Below are 15,388 nucleotides of genomic sequence, written 5' to 3' on the forward strand. Positions count from 1 at the left end.
TTAAGAGAAAGAACATATCTGCTGCTCACACAGGCCCTGCTGAAGATTTTTTTCAAAGCTGAAGGCTGGACAAATAGACTCTGCTGCCTTCTAGTCCAAAACAAAGTTCCACAGAGGTTTCTCAGAAGCATATACTGTCTTGCACGTCCACCAAGCCCATCACTCACGATAATCACTTTGGTAACAGCAGTTAGATGACTGGGGGAAAAAAAAAAAGCTTATGATATATGGAGAGAGCAGATGGCTTGAAACTGCCATGTATCTGCTCTCTTCATGTGAAAGTAAAGCTCCAATGTGACATAAGGGAAATTGTAAACACATTGAGCTGCTGAAGTGCTGTAAGACAGAGCACATCATGATCTGGACTCCTAAGTTAGGCAATTTCTCCGATACATTTTCAGCACTACAGCTTGTATGGTAATCTTCACATTTCAGAATTCCTTCTCTAAAAGCGGAGGAAATGCATCAAGTCAGATTCCTATTAGGGCAAAGAAACATTCAGCATATATTAAAGCAGAAGTGTCATAACACTGAAGACTCTGCAACTCACCACATTCCTTCAAACACAGTCTACAATTCATTGAACAGGGATTGTCCTGCATGAACTTTCAGTGTACAAAAAGTGTATTTTCATTATATTACGAATTGGATGTTACTAGCTGAGCTTATTCTGCCCGGCTCCCAGAAGCCTCCCTGGTTGCAGCTGCATCTCCAGGCTTGGAGATTGCACTTTTGCTATGCTCAGGAGCTGCACTGCAATGTGAGCTCCCAGTTTATGTTATACATGGGGACAAATCGCTTAGTTGGTAGTGGACTGGCCAGGAAGGGAAGGCAGGTAAGACAAGTGCAGCAGCAGACTCCCTCACAATAGGGACGAGTCAGTGAAGTAACTTTGAAAAGGTGCCCATTGAAACTTTTGATAGAATTATTGGGAGAGTCAGTCCCAACACAGGATATTCTTTGACACACCTGCACACTCTGATTTTCATTACAACCAGCCTTGCATACAATAGGTGATTTACGCACCTTCCTATTCAGGAAGGATGATCAGACACAATGCATTCCGAAAAAGCCTGTCTGGATTCCCATATTCAGCAGAACATGACAACAGCAAAATGCCTCCAAGGCAAGTTTTGGGATATAAATATCCCTAGCTCCATGACCCAGTGTGCTCTCCTGTGTTTATCACTGGAGACTCCAACTGCAGAACATTGCAACAACTGTCATCCCCTCTCTATCTTCCTGGGGACTCCATCTTCATGCTCTTTCAGACATTTCTCTGGAGACTCCACTGCAACAAGAACTTCAGCAGACCACCTTGGTGTGCCCCTCTCCACTGAGGCCACCTGAGCTGAAATCACTACCTGCCTGGCCAATTCACTGCCCTCACGCTGAGGCTCAGCTCATTGTGCCTAGTTTTAGATTAGTCCGCCTGCCGATCTATCCAGCTGGCCTCACGCTGGAACTCTCTTCGTGAGGAACCACACTAACTCCTTCAACTCTCCTCCTCCCCACTGCCTCCCCAGACAGACGCTAGTCTCCAGCTGCCCGAGTTGGATCTTCGTGAGGACAGATAATATGGACTCTTGCCTGGCTCCTTCAGGGCTGAACTGACCCCTTTCTCTTCTTTTTGAAACCTTACCCCCGCCCCCATCTTAAAGTAACTGTCTGTAGCCCTCCAAGTAATTTACACATAATTTGGAACTTCAAGCTAAATGTGCCTTACAATAGTCTGTTTTTAAACATGTTTCTATTGCTTTTATGTTAGGAACACCTAGTAACTTAGTCTTACTACTTTTATTTTTCTTCATTCAATAAACTCCTTTTGTTAATTAAAACCTCTCCCCCAAGCCAGTTTTCTTGAGTTCAGACGCTTGCACAAATTAAAACCGCTTGGAACCGTCTCCCCTTTTGAGCTAAACTCCCCACATTCGCCCAAACTGGGGTTGTTGACCAATCATCTCCAAGGCAGTTTCATCAATATGGAATTCAAAAATGCAAGCCTCTTATCTGTCAAGTTACACTTTTTATTCAGAAGTTCCTCTGGATTGTACAGATCCTCTGTATATCATAAGATGACAAAGAAGTAGTTAAATTTGCCTATTAAACTTGGAAACAAAGTTAATAAAGTTATGTATGCAACTATTTAGTAAAAATGTTAAACTTAGATTGAAAAATTTAATGAAAGCAAAGGGAAAAAAGGTAGGTTTTAATTATTTTTGTTGCCAAGAGTTCAGACAACTTCTTTTGAGACTAATAATTCTCCTCTCTCAAACTGATAAGCAATACCAACATTTCAAATACAATTACTGCATGTTTAGAATATCTTAAGAGTTCTTTTCAAATACATTTTTCAAATTTAACCAAGTATTATATTAAACTGCACAGGCAGAGTGAAGGCTCCATCACAATTGCTACTGTAAGATAAGTGTTGAGTGAACAAATTTCTAAGAAAGAGTGTGTTTCAAAGGATTCAGCAGCATGCCTGGTCGTTCACTGGTCCACATGTTCTGGAGTGCAGGCGTGCATTACTTTAATTATTTACATTCTTGTACAAAAGAGCAAGACCTCTGGAAGTTCCCTTAGGAGCCCACAGCAGCATGGGCAGCTCAAAACTGCCCATGTTATGCTGCAGAACATGGGGTCCTCTGTTTTTAATGCCCAACTAAATAGATAAATAAGTATAATTCAATTATTTGAAGGATGGGTATGCATATCTCTAATGTCTGTATGCCTTGATTATGTCCTATTATTTTCCGTGTTTGGTTTTTGAAATATTATTTCTGAAATGATTCATGTAATTCCACATTAATACTTGGGCAAAATATATACAAACCTGATGAACGTTACTGCTGTTATTACTACAGGGATGACACTCAGATTGTTTAAAGAGTTGGTGGGGTGTAGCACACAGTCTAAAGCTTCACATTTTCATCCAGCCAGACTGAAGCTCTATGTCACAAGATATATGAAAGAAAGAAAACTCCTGAAAAATCTGCATGCAGAGATGCTGATAATGTGTGTCACTTTCATACTGCAGGAGTTGTAATGCCCATAGAGTTGCCTCATACAGTTGATGGCTATCTCCAAACTTCTGGCTCTCAGGGTATTTTTGGAGGTTCATATTTGTGGAGAAGGAACTGTCAGCAGACCAGTCGGCTTGATTTTGTTTATGCCTCCATCCAAAATGCAAACTCGTGGATATTTGATTTTCACAAGATAAGCTGCAAACTGAAGGAGAAAGAACCAGTATTAGAATGCTGTGTATCATTCACTTAGATGCATATATGTTTTTAAAAGCTCGAATACAGGGAATTTTTAAAAAAGATTCTGTCTCTTGTTAATCAACTTTGCTTTAGTAAATCTTTTCAAGGCATATGTTTGTCTTTTGGCCATAATAAATACTACAATGAGGATCAACTAGATGTGAGGTAAAATGTGATCACTTTTCTGTTGTTTTAAACAACAAATTCAGGGGTTAAATGCAGATTGGAACTGTAGTGGAAAAGAACAGGTTAGTGCCGCCCCTTCCCCCTCGGCCCCAAACTGGATCAGGGGCCCTCATAAATGCTCTTTTAAAAAAATTAAATTGCGTGTGACGTGTGTGGCGCGCGTGCGCACGGCAGCGATGGGCGCGCACACGCCGTGATGGGCGCATATGTGCTGGTATTTTACACAACTTCCAGACAAGATCAGGGGCAGGGGCAGCAGGGAGGAATGCTGCCGCCCCCAAAACTTCACTTTTAACTGCAGCACCGGAGGGGAAAGAGCGGTGGAAGGGGGAAGAGCGGCAGGAGGGGTAAGTACAACCCCCTCGCCCTTAAAGCTAGACCCCCCCCCGTGCTGGACCGCGCCTACGTGGTTCCGTGCACACCACTAGTCTTACTTCCACTATCAAACTTCCTCTACTCAAATCAAAATACTGAGGTTTGCTGGTGTTGACATTTGCTGATTAGTCAAGGTGATATACAAAATGAATACGACAAGAAAGACTCATCTGAATTGTGACCTGAAACTGGTGCCTGCTCCCTTATGTTCAGTCCTTCTCGTTTTTTTAATTCTCAACAAATAGATGCTTAAAGAGCAAAAGAGAAACAAGAGCCACTTTTTAAATTAAAGCAGCCTATCTTTGGCAATGAAAGAACACCTCTTTGATTAGCAAAATTGTGCTAATGCACTTCTACGGATGTGCCCAAACTGGCTCGGGCAGCTGCGGGCACGGTGGGCATCAGTTCCTTTAAAACGCAGGTCTTTACCTGCTCCTCCACCTCCCCACCATTTTTCCTGGCGCGGAGCTCGCTTTCCAAAATGCCACATGCAGGGTTGCCACACTCGGAAAAGCAGTAGAGTGACAGACGAGCAGGTAAGGACCTGCTTTCCCTACTTTTTAAAGGAACCAATCCCCAGCCAGCTGAACCAGTTTTAATGTGGGCACCCGAGTCAGTCCGGTGCTTCCCTAAGGAGGCGCTGAAGTGGTCCGGGCACATCCCTATCCACTTCCCATTTGCACTGAAACGTTCTCACACATTCATGTATATCCTTCTCCCCTGAAAATCCACAGCAGCTTATAATATTTTAAGAACTCTCCTCTATATCCTATTCTCCTCTATCCATTGCTAGAGATACAAAAGCAGACAAAATAAAAACCAAAGCCAGTTACCTCCAAGAACATGTCTGATTGGCAACCCACTCCCATGTTCTTCCTTCTCAGCCAATAAGGTATTCTAGCATGACTGATGCATACAAAATGGTCACTGCATGGAGCTTACCTTGCATTCCTCTCCACCCCCTGCCCCACCCTGCATGCAGCAAACCACTTTGATGCAGCAACTCTGACAGAGGTATTTTTCTTATACCTTTAAAAATGAAAATGCTCTAGCATTTTCTACAAGTGTGTCAAGTGTGGAAGTGCCAATGTTTTCTTCAACAGTTGTAATGTGTAGTCCTGTTCTGAGAGAGGCTCAGTGGACACCATTTTGCAAGTAAGTGTAAAGTTATTGACCATCCAAGAAACAGACTGGACAGTTTCACAATACCCTTACAGAAATCTATGGTGCAGTCGCATTTGGAACACTGTGCATAGTTCTGGCATTTTTTGGTTAAAAAAAGATGTGGTTTGGTAGAACAGCGTACACAAGAGGGGTAAGGGTTAGAGAACTTTTCCTCTGAGAAAATACTAAAGTTTTTAGGGTTTTCCTGGTTTGGAAAAATGATGGGGGAAAGCACAACAATGTGTAGTGTAGTGTACATGAGTGTAGACAATTTTTTTCAGGATTTCTTAGCTATACTTGCCTGAATAATGACAAATCTAATTGTTTACACTTATGCTATCTTTACAGCCACAGACATGGGAAAATAGGAAGCTGCCATAGTCAGAACATAGGTCCATCTAGCCCAGTATTGTCTACACAGACTGGCAGCGGCTTCTCCAAGGTTACAGGCAGGAATCTCTCTCAGCCCTATCTTGGAGATGCCAGGGAGGGAACTTGGAACCTTCTGCTCTTCCCAGAGTGGCTCCATCCCCTGAAGGGAATATCTTACAGTGCTCACACATTAAGTCTCCCATTCATATGCAACCAGGGCAGACCCTGCTTAGCTAAGGAGACAAGTCATGCTTGGCTATCGCCCCTCCCCGCTGGCCCCAGGCTGAAATATATTAAATAATGTGTCTGAGCAACTATAAACAATTTAGTATCCATAGTTATGTTATTAAAATGCTCTCTCTTTTTAAACCAAGAACTACAATGAAAATGCTTCTACTAATATTACTATACACACACATGAATTTTATTTATAAGAGTATAATTTACTGCAGCTTTTTTGCATGTCAAATTAAGGTAAGAAATTCCCTTCTAACCTTTTCTTGCAGGGTTTGAGTTGAGTGTGGAGTGTTACTGCATGATATATGTGCATTTAATATGGGTGCATGATATATGTGCATTTAATACGGGTATGAACATAGATACATCTGACCAGAGGCACTGAAAATTCCATGTCATTGCTGTTGAACAAATGATCTTGGCATCTTTCTCTCTCTGTTCACGTTGGTGCCAAACAATGCAAGCTGAATGGGGGAAGACCATCTCTGCGACCAAGAAAATTGAATATCCCAATGAGCAAACTGCTGTATGGCTACCAGGAGGAGAAGAATGCAGACACATGGCCAACAGTGTGTGGCATAACAAAATCACAACTCTTGCCTTCTGCCTCTTTGACAGAACCCCTAATTAATATATTGGTAGTCTCTTGCCTCAACTACTACAGCCTTCACCTCTTTGGTCTCCAGTTGCTTTTCCTCAGCCCCTTCAACTGTATCAAAACATCTTGGCTTCAAAATCATTAAGTTATCTTGTGCTACATGACACGCTTCCTTAAATGCCTATGCTGACTTCTTGTCCATTCCACGCAACCATCTTGTCCATATATTTTGTGACCTCCCCCGACCATCTCTCTGCTCTCATAACCTGGCACACTCCTTAGCCATCACCCATGTCCAAACCTCGTGTCTTACACACGAACATACCTAGTTCTGCGGGCTCTGCAGTGACTGCCCTGCAGGAACACTTCATCAATTCTGGGGGAATCTAATCAGCACTAGGAGAACCTTTTGCAGCCTGGACTGTGATCTGACAATGAAACAGGTCCCATCTAGTGGAGAAATCCCTTGACTGATTCAAGTGAGGGATTTGTGTTCAAGCAGGAGACCTGACCACCTAATTCAAGGATTCTGAGATGATCTGCCAGTGTTTGGTAAGCACCCAGTCATCAAGGATTCCAATCAGGGTTTCAGCATGAGGCTTCTGGGTTGTTGGGGTGAAATGGCTGAGGACCATTTTAGGAGCTCTGAGAGAAGCTGGGCAACAGATGTGTCAGACAACTTGCTCTCATGAGAACACTGAACTCAGGATTCTATGGGCAATTACAGAGATCAAAACAAAGACAATTAAAAAACAAGTTGTTCCAGTAAGTACTAATAAGCCTACTTCGCTTTCACTGTCTCCACAACAGGACTAAATTTGGTTCAAATCAAGGTTCACAAGTTAGATCTCTTGTGCTTCAAATGTTCGTGCATCCACCATCTTGGATTGGGGTGGATGACATCATCACAAACAATGCCATTGTGGTGTCCCTATATGTCCCTACAACTGTACCCAATTTGGTTCATATTGGCCCAGGAGTTGTGAAGTTGATGGGGTGGGACACTCGGACACACATACAGAAAGCTGGGTGATCTCATAAGCCTACTGGAAAGTAGGCTAAAAAAGAGAAGAGAGACTTCTGAAATTGGGTTTCCTGGCTCACAAAAGGCCAGGATACAGTGATGTTACTTTTGGAAAGGTGACTCTGGGCCAGTCACATATCTCTCAGCCTAACCTACCTCATAGGGTTGTTGTGAGGAGAAACATAACCATGTATATTGCTCTGGGCTCCTTGGAGGAAGAGTGAGATATAAATGTAAAAAACATAAAAAAACAAAAATAAATTTTAAAAGGTGGGCAGAGGGGCTGACTTGGTGGGTTCATACTATCTGGTGGGAATGCTCAGGCACACAGCTTTTGAAAAGCCAACTGATCAGGGACAAGGCTTGACTTGACTATACCCAACATCTTGACTATACCCAACATCTGGGTATAGTTGGACATACACCATTCAGACTTTTATCGCTCAAGTGCCTGGCCAGGCAAATTCTCATTAACAAGCAAAAGTATTGGATGGGAAAGTAGTTCCTGCCTGCCATCACAGGAGGACCATCACTTCTAAGATTAGCCTTTGCCTACATGATTGTCTTGTCTTTTCAAAATGCATCATTTGAACCAACATGGGGGCTGCTTGGCAATACTGTACCCATCTACAATTAAGCCTAAGTAAATGCAATCAAAATAAATGGGCATTCTTCCCAGTCTACCCTGCCTCAATCCACTTTCTCATCTTCTGTCCTCTCCCCATGCTGAAGTTTAGTTTGTAAGCTCCTCAGTGCAGGAACCTGTTTTGGGACTTTGTAAAGTGCCATGCACACTGAGAGTATGATAGAAAGACACACAGATCTTATCCACCCAACTTGCATTGTGCCAGGAGGAAGACAATGACGGCTGGGAAAAATCCATGTGATCAGCCCTGATTGCATTAGGGTCAAAGTAGATATTTCTTTACTTTTTGGAGGTAGTGTACTTTTTAAATTTAGGGAACAGGAGCTGGATTGAGCCCCATAGATTGGGACTGGGGCATAGGGAAGGGTTTTTGTTTTTTAAGGCCCTCTGCCCTTTAGACATGATTAAGGAGACATGACCAATATTTATAAAATTATGCATGGATTAGAGAGCGTGGACAGAGAGAATTTTCTCCCCCTCTCTCACAACACTAGAACCAAGGGTCATCCCATGAAACTGAAGGCCAGGAAATTTAGAACAAAAAAGTGGAAGTACTTTTTCACACAGCGCATAATTAATCTATGGAATTCTCTGCCATGGGATGTTTGGGTGACTTTAAAAGTGGCTTAGACAAATTCATGGAGGACAGGTCTATCAATGGCTACTAGTCTGCTGGCTATAGGCCATCTCCAGCCTCAGACTATAGGCCATCTCCAGCCTCAGAAGCACAATGCCTCTCAATACCATTTGCAGCGGAGCAACAGCAGGAGAGAGGGCATGCACATACCTCTTGCTTGGGGGCTCCCCAGAGGCATCTGGTGGGTCGCTGTGTGAAACAGGATGCTGGACTAGATAGGCCTTGAGCCTGATCCAACTGTTTTTATGCCCCTGCCAGGGTCCTGATCTGATTTGGCCTCTTGCTGTTATTTGCCCTGGAAAGAAGGCTCCTTTGCCACCAATGGGTGCTTTCTCCCCTCTGGGCAAATAGCAGCAGCAACAGTGGTAGGAATCCAGATGAGGACTGTGGCAGATTCTGCTTCTGATCTGGGCAGAATGTTAACCACCATCACCCCCATTCCACAGTCCCAATCTGTCGAGAGTTGGGGTGTGTGAATGATCTGGCTGCTACTTACTAAATATGGATGCTGAATACTGAAGTGGGCATAAGTATGCAGAAGATTGCAACCTAAGAGATATAAATAATTTCATGTGAAAGACCAAGGCCCCCCCACCACCTGCCCCATGCTTTAGCACATGATGTGACACCACCTTTGGTTTCAATTTATCCAACATGTAACCGTGACCCTGGCAGCTTTGTTTCATTCTCAGAGACTCAATAAATCTTGTGCTGTATTGGTTTTTTTTGTACTGCCCAAGTAATCATGATGTAATAAAACAAGGCTTCCACTGAAACTTTGACAAATGACTCCTTTAAGCCTCCTGGGGTGGGCCGGGGTGGGTGGGGGGGAGGGGGTTTCTATCGACATGTTGGAAGCCCCATAGCAACCAGGCTGGAGAGGATCTGTGACAACTGGTAAAAGATCTTTTGGGAGAGGGAGAACAGCAGAGCAGGGCATTTGCTAGCTGGGTGGTCTGGAGAGGGAAGGGACATCACAGAGATGCCAAGTGCCTGAATATCTGGGGACAGAAAAGGAACTGTGACTTGGAGGGGAAAAAGGGCCTTGAACACAAATTAAGAAAACAGTGAGTGCAAGCACAAAACCTTTGTACAAGAGAGTGTGACAGATGTGGAAAGGGGAAGAATCACCTATCAACAAGAATGAAAAGGAACCAACTAGAAAATCAACCGTATTAGACTGGGTATGATGTGTATCAGGTTCACTATCCAACAAATATTTGAGCAACAAACATACGAGCAGATATGGATGTCTTGTTTGTGCAGATCTCTTTGTAGTACTATGTACACACAGTGGACAAATGTGCATTTGTCACAGGTGATGGTTTATGTGCCAGATCCTACACAGGCATGATCTCTCCTCTGTCTTTGTGTATTCTTCCAGGTAACTGAAGTGGAATCTATTTTCTCTGCTTATCCACAATATTGAAATGTATTGTAGGTACCAGCCTGGTACCTCACTTCTTAGCAAGTCAAAGTACAACAGAAATACTAAATCTGCAAAGCTAAAACCATACTTGAGCTAACTAATTTTCCAGCACTGTTTGGTTTGTCTTCCTAAAAAAGTAACAGTACTTACAGTGATTCTTTAAAAAGAGAGGTGGTGGTGGGCAGGTTAAAAGGGTTATTTCTGGTATGCATATTGCTGGAGGGGAAAAGGGGAACAATCATTCCAAATATTTACAAGGATCTCCTAAATTTCTCTCAGACTGTAGGTGAAAGTTTAAGTTAACTCATGAAGTTAACGCATGAAAGAAAAATGTGAGGAGAGAGAAAAGCAAAAAATGGAATATGGTGAAAAATGTATTAGAATAAAACAAGATAAAGCCAGACACAACTATACTGATTCCTCCATGAAGTACTATGACCTAAGTTTCTCAATATTGGAAGATTTTAAAACCAACCTCTCTTATTTTTCAGCCAATGTTTCAATTATGCCATAAATATAATTCAAAAAGTAAAAGTTCTGTTTTATGGCGGGGGGCGGGGGGGTTAGACCAACTACTGAACTTGCATATTTAAATTCAGGCAGTTTCCTACAAGTGCATTTTTTGGGTGCATTTACCATATCTATAAAAGCAAATTAAAAAAAAAACAGTGCCCAGAAGTTACAGTTTATATAAAAGTATCTCTTATTTTCTTCCCTGTTAACAACACTGACAACTGATATACTCTAAAACAGGGATGCACAACCCAAATAACCCGGTGGGCCAGAACCACCTATGACTTAGTGTGCGGAGGCCAAGGTAAATGTCCAGTACTTTAATGATTACATTAACATTAATTATTAAATATAAATGAAGGAAATTGTTACTCAATAAAAATATGAATGAAAGGAATTGTTACGCACAACCTTTCGTGCACTTTCAAAGCCTGCAAAGGTTAACTTTGAAAGGGGGCTCACCCCCACCGGGGCCATGGAGCAAAGCAGCATTTTGCACCTCACCTCAGGCACTACAGAACTTTGAGCCCGCCCACCCCCACCCCCCCCGAACCAGAAAAAAAAGTCTCTGCAGGCCAGATCTGCCCCCCAGGCCTTATGTTGTGAAGGCCTGCTCTAGAAGAAGTGTTATTTAGAATTTAAAGAATCTGCATTTAGCATATATAGTGAAAGCAGATTTGCAGACAAATTCAGAGGGGACAGGTCCATCATTGGGTATAAACCATGGCAGCTAAATGAAGCCTGCATGTACAGAGAGCAGCATTCTTAGGCTGCATTCTAACAATCACAAGGTTAAAAAGTTCTTCAGGATCAGCAATTCCTGTGGAGCTGATTGTGAGAATGCAGAATTTCTGGGCAATCCTGGTCAAACTGTTCCAGTCAGCTAGTTATCTATCCTGGTTAAATGCTGGTTACCCAGAATTTAACCAGCATTTATCCAGTTTGCCTTGAAATCCTGCATTCTCAGAATCAGCTCCACAGGGATCGCTGATCCTGATAAATGTTTAAACCAGCATTCTTGTGATTGTGAGAACACTGCTTTAATATCAGTTGCTGGAGAAAAAACATAATGGAGAGCTGTTGCTTTCATATTCACACCCTGCTTGTGAAGTTTCTGAAAGCATCTATTTGGCAACTAATGGGAACAGACCGCTGGAGTCGATGGACCCTTAGCTTGATTCAGCGGGGCTCTTCTTATATCCTAAGTCTGTCATTAGGACTCTAGAGATGCATTTTGAAACAATGCCCCTTTATTTATTTATTTATTTATTTTTGCATTTATATACCGCCTTTCATTAAAAAGATAACCCCAAGGCGGTTTACAAAAGTTAAAAACATACAATAAAAACACAATAAAAACATCATGTTAAAAGTACAAAAACATATAAAAACAGGCATAAAAACAACACAACAAATAGGAACACAGAGAAGCCGCAGTAGAAAACAATCATGTAAAAGCCTGGGTAAAAAGCCAAGTCTTTAAAAGCTTTCTAAAAGCCGTGATGGAGTCCGAGGAACGAATGGCCACTGGGAGAGCATTCCAGAGTCTGGGGGCAGCAACAGAGAAGGCCCTGTCCCGAGTGCACGACAACCGGGCCTCCCTCATTGTCGGCACCCGGAGCAGGGCCCCCTCAGATGTCCTCGTCCAGCGGGCAGCAACCCTTTGCAGTGTTAAAGCAGCTGTGCGCTGTATGAAATTTCTATACAAGTTTGGCGAGACTGGTGGAATTATATAGATGAAGAGCTTCATAAGAACATCAGAAGGGCCTTGCTGGATCTGGTCCAAAGCCTATCTACTTCAGCATTCTGTTTCCCACAGTGGCCAACCAGATGCTTCTGAGAACCCCTAGACAGGAGATGGAAGTGTACCCCTCTCCTGTGGTTGCTTACTTGCAACTGGCACTCAGAAACATATTGTCTCCAGAACTGCAGGCAACATATAGTCATCAAGACTCATAGTCACTGCCAGTCTTGTCCTCCATGGATTTGTCTACAAAAATTTCATCTCTGTGAAAGAGGCAGATTCAAGCCTTCAATCTACTCTTACGTTATGGAACATACACACATATATACATACATACATACATACATGTATGTATGTATATTTATACAAATACACACACACTCTCCTCAAATTTATTTATTTTTCTATTCATCTATTTATTTGAGGAAGCTGAGTGGGGGAATCAAATGCCAGTATTTAGATGTTGCAGATTCCTATTATTGACCATGTGTGATTTTTACACAAATCCATCATTCTATGAGAATTGCCACCCCCCACCCATTCCTCTCCCCAACTCTCAGAGGAGAGTTACAAGCCAATAGACACCTGTACACTACCTGGCAGCGCAACATTGTCCAATTTAGGGAAAAGGAAAGATTGTGCCATTGAGTCAGTGTCGGCTCCTGGCGACCACAGAGCCATGTGGTTTTCTTGGTAGAATACAGGAGTGGTTTACCATTTCCTTCCTCCCACGCAGTATAAAATGGGGCCTTCGCCATTGTCACTGAAGTGAGCATCCACCTCCAGCACTTTCCGATATCGCTGCTGCCCAATATAGGTGACTACAAATATGTAATTACTAGGCACAGTTTGGGGAAGACTTGGCAAAATTGGGCTACAGGTGGAACTCGGAAAATTAGAATATCGTGCAAAAGTCCATTAATTTCAGTAATGCAAATTAAAAGGTGAAACTGATATATGAGACAGACGCATTACATGCAAAGCGAGATAAGTCAAACCTTAATTTGTTATAATTGTGATGATCATGGCGTACAGCTCATGAAAACCCCAAATCCACAATCTCAGAAAATTAGAATATTACATGGAACCAAGAAGACAAGGATTGAAGAATAGAACAATATCGGACCTCTGAAAAGTATACAGTGTACTGTGCTTGACTGGCCAGCAAACTCGCCTGACCTGACCCCATAGAGAATCTATGGGGCATTGCCAAGAGAAGGATGAGAGACATGAGACCAAACAACACAGAAGAACTGAAGGCCGCTAATGAAGCATCCTGGTCTTCCATAATACCTCATCAGTGCCACAGGCTGATAGCATCCATGCCACGCCGCATTGAGGCAGTAATTGCTGCAAAAGGGGCCCAAACCAAGTACTGAATACATATGCATGCTTATACTTTTCAGAGGTCCGATATTGTTCTACTCTACAATCCTTGTCTTCTTGGTTCCATGTAATATTCTAATTTTCTGGGATTGTGGATTTGGGGTTTTCATGAGCTGTACGCCATGATCATCACAATTATAACAAATTAAGGCTTGACTTATCTCGCTTTGCATGTAATGCATCTGTCTCATATATCAGTTTCACCTTCTAATTTGCATTACTGAAATTAATGGACTTTTGCATGATATTCTAATTTTCCGAGTTTCACCTGTATAACCGTAAGTGGAAACTAGGTGTCTCCTGTGCCAAAGTCAGAATCAAATGAGAGATTAGTAGGACCTTCTCAGAGCTGTGTACAGGAATAACAGAATTTCAGACCTGTCTGGTACCTTGGAGATCATCCAATCCAACCTCCTACTCACTGCAGGAAACTGCTACAGCACCCAGCAGATCTAGCGCCTGTTTTTTTTTTTTTTTAAACCCTCCAGTGAAATAGACTTGTGCACAAAACCGGCCAGGCCTCTTCAGTTCAAAACCAAACAGGATTGGACCTGGCCCAGTTTGGTCTTGGTTCTGGTCTAACAGGACCCATTCTGGCTCAACTGCTGAACTGGTTCAGAATTCTACTGGTAAAGGGGAACCAGTAAAGGGGCAGGGGGTCTTCCCTAAGCCTAGAGGAGACAGGAGGGAAGTCCATTACTACTTACAAGTCCCATAGTTTCGGCAGCGGCCGCAGCAGGGGCTGGCCTCCCCCAAACTAGACAGGGCCAGCAGTGGCCTGGTTCGGGTCTTCTTTGGCCCTCTTCTCTGTACACGCACAGGGGCCATTTTAGTGACCTCCATGTGTGTGCGGATACCATTAAAATGGCCCCCACACATGTTCAGAGACTAGAACTGCATTGCTGCTGGATAGGGCTACTCTGGGGGGGGGGCAGCGGGGGTGTTGAGCTGCCACCATAACAAATGGGACTTGTAAATAGTAATAGACTCCCCTCTCTCCCCCTTTAGACTTAGGGAAGCCCTCCTGCCCCTTTACTGGTAAAGGGGAATCCTCACAGGATCCCTCTTTACCAGTAGAGCTACGAAATGATTCGGTTTGAACCAGGCCCGGTTTGGTTCAAACTCAGACCTGTCAAGTGGAACCGGTTTGACACTGAGCCCGGCTCAAACTGAGTTGGCTCACCCACCCCTACAGTGAAGGAAAGTTCACAAGCATTCAAGCCAAATCGTTCCACTGTGAAACAGCTTTTACAGTTAAATTTGTTCCCCTAATGCCTAGGTCTGAAACTTCTTTCTTGCAATTTCAATCCATTGGTTCTAGTCGTGCCCCCAGGAAAAACAGAACAAGTCAGCCCCTCCTCCTATGCCACAACCCTTCAGATATTTGAAGACAGCTATCATATCCAGCCTTAATCTTCTCTTCTCCAGGTTAAACATACTGAGCTCTTTCAACAATAGCTTTGTTGCCGTCTTTTGAATCCATTCCAGTTTATCAATACCCTTCTTAAAATGCGGAGTCCATAACTGGACACAGTGATCAGATGTAGACTGACTAAATTACTCAGACTAATGCAGACTAAATTACTCATAAGTACTCTTATTGAATGCAATGGGATAAAATAGTCATGATGAACTTGCCATGAAGAACAGTTTGGGTGCAGCCAGTATTGGGTGCAGCCAGTATTGGGTGCAGCCAGTGAGGTCTGACCAGTGCAGAATGGAACAATTATGTCTTATAATCTGGACACTATGCTTTTGTTAATGCAGCCTAAGATTTCATTTGTCTTTTTAGCAGCTGCAGCACACTACTT

At 42.9% G+C, this 15,388-nt stretch overlaps 2 protein-coding genes across 6 annotated transcripts in view; one reads left to right on the forward strand and one right to left on the reverse strand.

The window, feature by feature from the left end:
- Positions 1-2,006: 2,006 nt before the first annotated feature.
- Positions 2,007-15,388, reverse strand: part of TBCK (TBC1 domain containing kinase) — a 143,184-nt gene continuing 129,802 nt past the window's right edge. For all 5 annotated transcript variants that reach the window (XM_053253541.1, XM_053253537.1, XM_053253540.1 and 2 more), the window contains one exon: positions 2,007-3,231. In XM_053253541.1, the coding sequence (XP_053109516.1) occupies positions 3,121-3,231 (111 nt within the window). In that variant the 3' untranslated portion in view covers positions 2,007-3,120. The remainder of the gene's footprint in view (positions 3,232-15,388) is intronic.
- Positions 12,166-15,388, forward strand: part of AIMP1 (aminoacyl tRNA synthetase complex interacting multifunctional protein 1) — a 181,274-nt gene continuing 178,051 nt past the window's right edge. The window contains exon 1 of the mRNA XM_053253549.1: positions 12,166-12,169. The gene's annotated coding sequence lies outside the window, so the exon portion shown is untranslated. The remainder of the gene's footprint in view (positions 12,170-15,388) is intronic.

Source organism: Hemicordylus capensis, chromosome 5 (assembly GCF_027244095.1).
Source record: "Hemicordylus capensis ecotype Gifberg chromosome 5, rHemCap1.1.pri, whole genome shotgun sequence".
Classification (NCBI taxonomy): Eukaryota; Metazoa; Chordata; class Lepidosauria; order Squamata; family Cordylidae; genus Hemicordylus; species Hemicordylus capensis.